This window comes from Mus pahari, chromosome 7 (genome assembly GCF_900095145.1).
Source record: "Mus pahari chromosome 7, PAHARI_EIJ_v1.1, whole genome shotgun sequence".
Taxonomy (NCBI): domain Eukaryota; kingdom Metazoa; phylum Chordata; class Mammalia; order Rodentia; family Muridae; genus Mus; species Mus pahari.
This window is the reverse complement of record NC_034596.1, coordinates 108179430-108187757: the sequence shown is the minus strand read 5'-3', so window position 1 is coordinate 108187757 and position 8328 is coordinate 108179430. Positions and strand designations below refer to the sequence as shown.

Sequence of the window (8328 nt, the reverse complement as noted above, 5' to 3'; positions counted from 1 at the left end):
TCCACTATTGTTTTCATATATATGAAAGAAAACTGCAATTTCTCATAACTTAGGGATTTTTGAAATTTCTATTAACTATTGTCCTCATCACTACCCCCACCTGAAAATCAATTTTATTTTTCACCAAGAGGGAAAAAAGTATCTCAGGTTAGCATATTTTTAAATTGAAAGTTTTGGCCTTGATATTATATCCACAGGGTTTGCACTGGTCTCAGGAAAGGATACTTTCTCATTCAGGATTAGGATTTGGCCCTACACATCCTGCTTCTGTACAGAGGTTTCCACTGTCTCCTTTATCTCCAGCTTGACTAGGTCCTTATATAAGAATAACCCTCACTCATGAATATGCAAATCATATGAGTCTATAGTGTTAAATACAAGAATAACCACAGCAAACAATAACATATGATCACTGTCTTCTCAAGAGTCATTGAGCACACAGATCCTCATCATGAAACAGAGCTGGATCATATTCTTATTGGCACTATTAATTGCAGGTAAGAGCTCCCTAGTTCCAGATTTGAAAATGGGGCATTCATTCAAGTGTCACTGACATTCAAACTGCTGCTCTCTCCTCAGGTGTCCACTCCCAGGTCCAGCTGCAGCAATCTGGGGCTGAGTTGCTGAGGACTGGGGCCTCAGTGAAGATATCCTGCAAGGCTTCTGGCTATACCTTTACTAGCTATTATGTAGACTGGGTGAAGCAGAGAACTGTATATAGCCTGGAGTGGATTGGAAGAATTATTCCTGGATTTGGTGCTACTGACTACGCTCAGAAGTTCAAGGGCAAGGCCACACTGACTGCAGACAAATCCTCCAGGACAGTCTACATGGAGCTCAGCAGCCTGACATCTGAGGACTCTGCAGTCTATTACTGTGCAAGACAGTGTTGTGACCACATCCTAAGTGGGTCAGAAACCCAAGGGAAGCAGATGCTTCTCCCTGAATGAGAAGACTAGCTTAAAGACTTTCTCAGAAAAAGCAAGAGCTTTGTCTATCACTTCACAGTCCTATAACAAGGCAGGAATTATGACTTGGAAGTGGATGAATGAGTTTCTAATCCTCGCATGAAACAGGTTGTATGACTCAATATAATAGGAAGATACATGCATGTCTGTCTTCCAGAGTATTCTCTGTAAACTGTGAGTTGGAAATTGGCAAATGTGGATCCTAGCCAGGTCTACATTGTGTCAGAATTCTCTTGCAGATGCATCTGGATTCCTTGGAGATCACTGTGTTTCAACTTTGATGAATGTGCCTGTCAGCCATGTGTCTATGAAATAGCCCCTACTGTATCTGCATAGGCAGTGAATTCACAAGGATACACTGTGAGACTTTGATGTCTCTCTGTTGGTTAAAACTTTTTCACATTGCTACAATATGTGAAGACACTGTTGACAGTTATATTTGTTACTGCTATCCTGGATACACAGGTAGGCTGACTGAGATGGGCAATAATAAATTGGAGCAACAGTACCAATTTAGGGGGAAATGTGCTGAGCTGCTCTCAGAAGATTAATAGGGGAACACTTTAGGCTTGCATTACTTCAACTAACTTGGATCCTCATGCTATGTTTGTGTCTGTCAGCCTGAATTCACAGTGATGAGACTATCATAACTATTCTCTGAGAGGTGCTTCACAGAAGCTGACCAAAACAGATGCAGAGATACACACAAACATTAGATAGAGCTTGAGAAGTCTTGTTGAAGAGTAGGAGAAAGGATTAAGGAACATGGAGAGGATAGGGACTCTATAATTAGACCAACATATTCAACTAATCTGGACGCTTGGGGATTCCAGAGACTGAACAACCAACCAAAGAACATACAAGGGCTAGACATAGGGCCCCCTGAACTTATGTAGCAGATGTAGAGCTTGGTTTTCAAGGAGGTCCCCCCAAAACTGGAGCATGTGTTTATACTGACTCTTTTTCCTGCCTATGGATCCTATTTCCCTAACTTGGCTGCCTTGTTTGGTCTCAGTGATGCCTGGTCCTGCAGTGACTACAAGGGCCATGGTCAGTTGGTAGCAAGGAGGCGACTTTTCCCTTTCCAGAGATGAAGAGGAGGGGGGAGGAGTATTGTGGGGAGGGAGGAGGAGGAAGTGAGGAGAGGGCATCTGTGATCCAGATGTAAAGTGAATAGATAATTGGGACCCCCCCCCCCAAAAAAAACATTGCTTATCAGTATATGTTGTCTTCAACTATTCAGGGTATTCATTTTATCAGATTTAGTCAAACCTAAAAAGAATCATGACCTGTGGGCTAAGAGCTGATGCTCTAGCAACCATTTCTTCTCTATGAGAAATATGACTACCATGAATATGGTGGATAGCATTATATAAGGAATGTGTTGTGGCAGAAATGAAACCTATAGTGAAATTCTTTGTTAGAGAATATGAAAATCTATGTTAAATTCAAAATATTGTTTTAAATGCCATTGACTTTATGAAGTTCCTTTCTGTTTCCTCCTGAAAAACTGGAAATCAGAGTCTCCCCAGAAGGCAGTAGAATCTTCCAATTTCTGAGTTGTTCCAAACACTCTAGTGTACTCAACAGACATCTGTAAATTGTCTCTAATACCTTAATTAAGGATTTGTCTGATACCTGTTGAATAGGACATTTTGAAATTTCCAGACACCTCATACTGCAAACAGGAGAAACTTTTACAAAGGGTTCTGTATGTGTGAATTAATCCTTCAGGAAATCCCAGAGACAGGGATGTATTGCTGAAGTGATTCTTTCAAATCACAGGTTGTTCTTTCCCTGATTCCCAGATCAGTAAAGAGTTAGTTTTCCTCTAATTTCCTTTGAGAGTTAGTTTTGCATACTCACCGCAAATGTTTTGTATATCACAATATTTTCTAAAACTATAAGTGAAATACTTCATTATAGAGATTCAAGGAATGAATCATAATTTTCATGTTCTGCTATTTTTTGTCGACAATGTAATCTTATCATGCATTGTAAGAATCTTCTTTTCAGTTTTTATTTGGGTGGATGTGGTTACTAGTGGATTTGTGCCATACTATTCATGGGTGTATAAGCAAGGCGGGGTCCTCATCACTGAAAGGAGAAATAGGCAGAAGATACTATCTCTAACACAGAAGCTATTGCCAGTCCATAGCTACTCTCACAGAAAAAAAAATCTCAGAGTTTCACTCATTAAACAAGATTTGTTCCCATTCCCAGAAGTAGATGATCAACACAGAATAAATTTAGTGGCATTTTTTGGAGCTTATTTATCTCATAATGCTTTGTCAGAACATTTTTCATTCCTTACAGAAGTTTTACTTATAAGTTATGATTTCCAGTTTTATGTTTTTATGGGAATTCTCTGTGTGTGCTAACGTATGCTTCTGCATCCGTATATATTTATTGTGCTTTTGGGGGGTGTTATTTTCTGTTTTGTCCCATTCATACTTGACTGATTTTATTATATATTGCATTGCTTTATTATTATGTTTTATGTGATTGTTTATATTCTAATGATAGCCTAAGAAAGAGTGTGAATTTATGTGGAATGAGATATTGGGGTGGGGGTGGGAGACCTTGGAAGCACTGGCCTAGGGGAAATGGAAATCAGCATACACTGTATGAATTAAATCTATTTTTAAAAAGATTTTAAAAAGAAATTATGCCTGCCTAGATAAATTAGTGTAGTAAGTTCTGTATCCTCTCCAGTGGCAGGTACTTGGTTAGTTTTACTATACCAGATATTATTTCTCTCCTATTGAATCAAACTGAAGTCCAATTAGAGAGCTCACTACAAAATATACTGTCTCAAAAAAGGGAGACTAATCTTTTCAAGAGACAATCAAAAAAGAAGTGCCTACCCAAAACTGAACAGCATGAGGACATATCCTCCTACTCTGGTAAGTATTTGATAGGACATCAGGGCGTCATGTGAGGTTGAATACAAACTTTCCTGAAGGGTGTTCAGGACAATTCTGTGGGTCTCAGCACAAAAGGAGTTTTAAGTCAACACAACAACAGGTATAACGTAATTGATATGTTTTTCTGAGCTGCCTCTCCATCTTAAGTTTTCAAGCATCATGTCCATATTTAAGGTTATAGAAACCTGTGTTATCCTGAAAGTGATTCCTCCTGGGCATAAGATTTTAGTACTCTAATATAATTCACAAGAACAAAACACATAAGTCCCTGATGAGGGCAAAAATGACCCTGTCTGGACACCAAGATCAAATGCCAAAAAAGGCTGTGAAAATTGGTGATACTTTTCCATCTTGAAACTCAGGACATACCCTAAGTGTGAAGCTACATAGAGGGAGGCATAACCAGTGTCAATGTCCTACAATACCTACTAGGTTTCAAATTTCTCTCTTCTACCTAAGGAATATTCACATGAGTCTCAGATGAAAATCAACTCTATGGTTTACATAGTTTTATTTCTTAGTCGTTAAGCTTGATCCTTTATTTTTAGTTTATCTCTGTTTAAACAGGAAATACAAACTTTGACCTTGTATCTAAACTTGGTATTTGGGCTGCTTCTCTATTTATGAATTCTCAGAGATTCTCTTTGCATTTATTATCTCTAGTAGTCTCTGATGTTTCCAAGAGTTTTGATTTGGGGAGGCTTTTCTAAAAATTTAAGATGAAGTTTCACATATACAAAATTATAAATTTCATCTATTTGGGAAGAATTGTCTCTGCCTTGGTCATAGAATGACAAGGATGAGAACGTCATTGAAAACTAGTGAACCTGCTTCTTTTAGAGTTAGAACAATTTCTTAATTTGATTCATTGATTAGAAAAGAATTTGAGGCTCCCTGCCACCATGATAGAGGACAGCAGGCTCATTTAACTATAATATTATGAGGTCTCAAATCTTCACTTCTCTAAAGGACTATGCACATGAGGCTCAGCTCTGACATAGTATTTATATGTGAAGTTATTCATCTTTTACTCTACTATCTACATCATCAATTAGAATGTACACTTTCTAAACCTCCAATTCAGAGTCCAGGGTTGAAACACTTATCTAGAACTCAGGTTTGGCTGCAGCTGTGGCCTCTGCTGGACCTTAAAGAAAGTATTGGGAAATGAGTAAAGGTCCCTGGAAGAAGCTTCACCCTTGACTGGATCCTGCAAAACTGATTCAAATATCATGGATGCATTAAAATGTTTCAGGTTCAGAGCCTCATTAAGAATTTCTTAGTTCAACTTTTACCTCATTAGACATTCCTTACAAAACTTTTGTTTAATCTAACATTCCATTTCTAACTGATACAACTGCCTTTAAAATGTATTAATTTAACAGAACCCTAGTTTCCAAAGAGGCTAAGTACCTTCATACAGCATCTAAAGCCTGTAGTGGAGATATTCCTACTCTGATTTAAGCAATTTCCATGTTTCCACCAATGTATTTGAACACTTTTTAAATTTGTAATGTTGTTTCATCAATGACTATAAAATCTTTATCTATATGCATATCATGTTTAATCATGAAATTTATGGAAAATTAAATCTTTATTTACAACCTAACATTTGGCTTCAGAATAAAATACTTCATAAAAGAATAAGCTACATTTTCATATTTTTGTCTTATTCTTTAAATCTCAACAGCAACTATATTTTCCTCTCCCTCCACTCTTCCCAAAATTCCCCATTTCAACTTTGCTCCAAAACCACTGTTCTTTCATTTCTCTACAGATAAAAACAGGTCTCTCAGGGATATCAACCAAGTATAGCTTAATAAATTACAATAAAACTAGGTATAAATCTTCATATAAAAGCTAGGTGAGGAAACACAGTAGTAGGAAAAGAGTTCTAAGAGCAGGCTAAACAGGCAGAAACACCTCCATCTGTCAGGAATCCCACAAGAACACCAAGCTATACAACAGTTAACATATATTCAGAGTACCTTGCTGAGGCTCATGCAGATACACAGAACAAACTACTTCTTCATCTATTTGAGGAAATACCTGTGTTTTTCTCACTGACAGTGATGGGCTCATTCCCATTGCACCAGGTCATTTTTGTTGCATTCTATGCAATCATTCTCTTAGGAATCTTCTCAGCTTATATATAAGACTGACAAGTCAAATTGTAACATGGGCATAGTACACTTAGTATTTGCCTACCTTTGTTGATTCTGCCATGAGAATCTGTTATGAGGTCACATTCATAACAGGGGTTTTGATAATAATAGTATATGTGTCAGATACTCTTGGAAACTCTGTCTAGGTCTGATTGAGAAAATTCCCTGTAGTTCCATATTATCACTCTCAAAATATAACTGAATCCTACACCACAAAGATTCTTCCTTGTTGGCTATCTGTCTCAAGGACCCTGGGTCACACATATTATCTTTTTTAAAAATAAAAAACTACTTCTAATAGGGCGTGGTGGCACACGCCTTTAATGCCAGCACTTGGGAGGCAGAGGCAGGCTGATTTCTGATTTCAAGGCCATCCTGGTCTACAAAGTGAGTTCCAGGACAGCCAAGGCTACACAGAGAAACCGTGTCACAAAAATAAAGAAAGAGAAAGAAAGATAGAAAGAAAGAAAGAAAGAAAGAAAGAAAGAAAGAAAGAAAGAAAGAAAAGTAACTGCTTCTATCCTTTGAATGATACCAGAATAAAGATCCCATATGAATGGAAATAAGTGTAGAAATATTTCTTCTAAAATTATGGACTATTTTATGAACTTAAGAGTTCAGAAACATGTGCTAGTGTAGAGACACAGGTGGTTCACCGTTTAAAAACATGACTATGGTGCTGCCTAAGTGACAGTAACTTAGCTGGACCAAAGCTTGTGACAGATTGCCTATGCTCTGAACCGCAATCTTACACATAATAATCACATTATATTATCCAGGATTCAATTGATAGGAATTAAGGAGTGGTAACTATAGTAGTAACTCTCCACACCATCCTAAGAATCCAACCAGTCAAAGATTTGCTTACCCATTCTGTGAACCTATACTCAATGGATCTACAAGATTTGTTTAGGATATGTAAATATGTCTAACAGAATATATTTAAAAAAAGTTGAACTGGAGCTAATTAAAATTTTTCCTTGGCCACTACGGAGTCCTTATACCATGGAATGAACATATTAAGAAAGAGTGACATCTGTGACTACTCTAATACTCTACACTGTGCTCCTGGTTTACATTATCTTAATACTGTTGATATGATTAAGTCTCTACTCACAGATAATGTGTGATTATCTTTTATTGCACTCAGTGGATATTATTGACACTCAGGCTGAAATGGTGCACTGTAAAGTGTATTACTATGTAATAGCTCAAAAATCATAGAAATTTCAGAGTACTGTGCTGTGGAAAGATGAGCCAGTGTTATAGGGAAATCTATGGGTTGATGGTGGGTGATGTCTTCAGCCTTATAGTGGGTTAGGTTATGATCAGAAGTGAAACAGGTATCTCTGTACTTTACACTCATAGACAAATACTTGATTCACTGCTGTTTTCCAGGAAGAATATTAGCATTATCAGCCAATTGGTGCCTCTTAAAAGGTCAATAAAAACTGAAGCAATTTGTATGAAGGGTAAAATTTGATACACCTATTTACTGTGAAGACAGATAACCACTCTGGCCACAGACCAACCCAGTATGCACATTTCACCCTTAAATGTCAAGACCCTGTGAGTCTAACTGAACAAGAGAGAGCTGAGATCTCAGAGAGACTACATTGCAGCCTATTCCCATGGAAAGTCAAGGTGGAACCTACAACTCACTCATATGTTTACTTATAGGAACATCCCACATTCAAATTCATAGGAATGCCACCCAAAGCAAAACACCTGCTTAAATTCAGAGCCTTTACACCTTAGAAAATATTTTGTTAGAGGCAGTGAATTCATCCCCCAAACATGAAACACTTGTGTATCTTTGTTTTCCTGTTGAAGGTTCCCAGTTGTGTGTTCCTTAGCGACACAATGGAAAACCTAGGTGTGCTGCTTCAGAGTTCCTGACTCACTGCAGTTCCTTGTCCTCAAGTGTCCTGTCCCAAAGGCAGCTGCACATAAGTCAAGGCCTGGTTTGCTAAAGCCCTCTCAGCCACCATCCTTCGCCTGCAATATCACCAGTTTCTCCATTAGCTGTTGTTACTGGTGAGGTTGGATTAATCCACAACTACAAAAAGGACTGCAGTGGATGGATAGAATTTCTTATAAAAGAAACTTCCTGTCTTCCAATCCTAAAAAGCCTAATAAATATGAAACTAGGTATATAAAAGACTCAGTTTCCTTTGAGGTTCAGCACTGTGATCATTGAGCAATTGGCTGTGCATTACTGTGCAAGAAGCATAGTAATGGGAATTCAGTGGGAGTCCAAACATAGAC

General features: G+C 37.8%; 1 gene segment (V, D, J or C); it reads left to right on the top strand.

The window, feature by feature from the left end:
• Positions 1–451: 451 nt before the first annotated feature.
• On the top strand, positions 452–6262 carry LOC110324113. The segment is given in 3 exon segments: positions 452–497; positions 580–886; positions 6232–6262. Coding segments are annotated over 3 exon segments (384 nt in total).
• The last annotated feature ends 2066 nt before the right edge of the window (positions 6263–8328 follow it).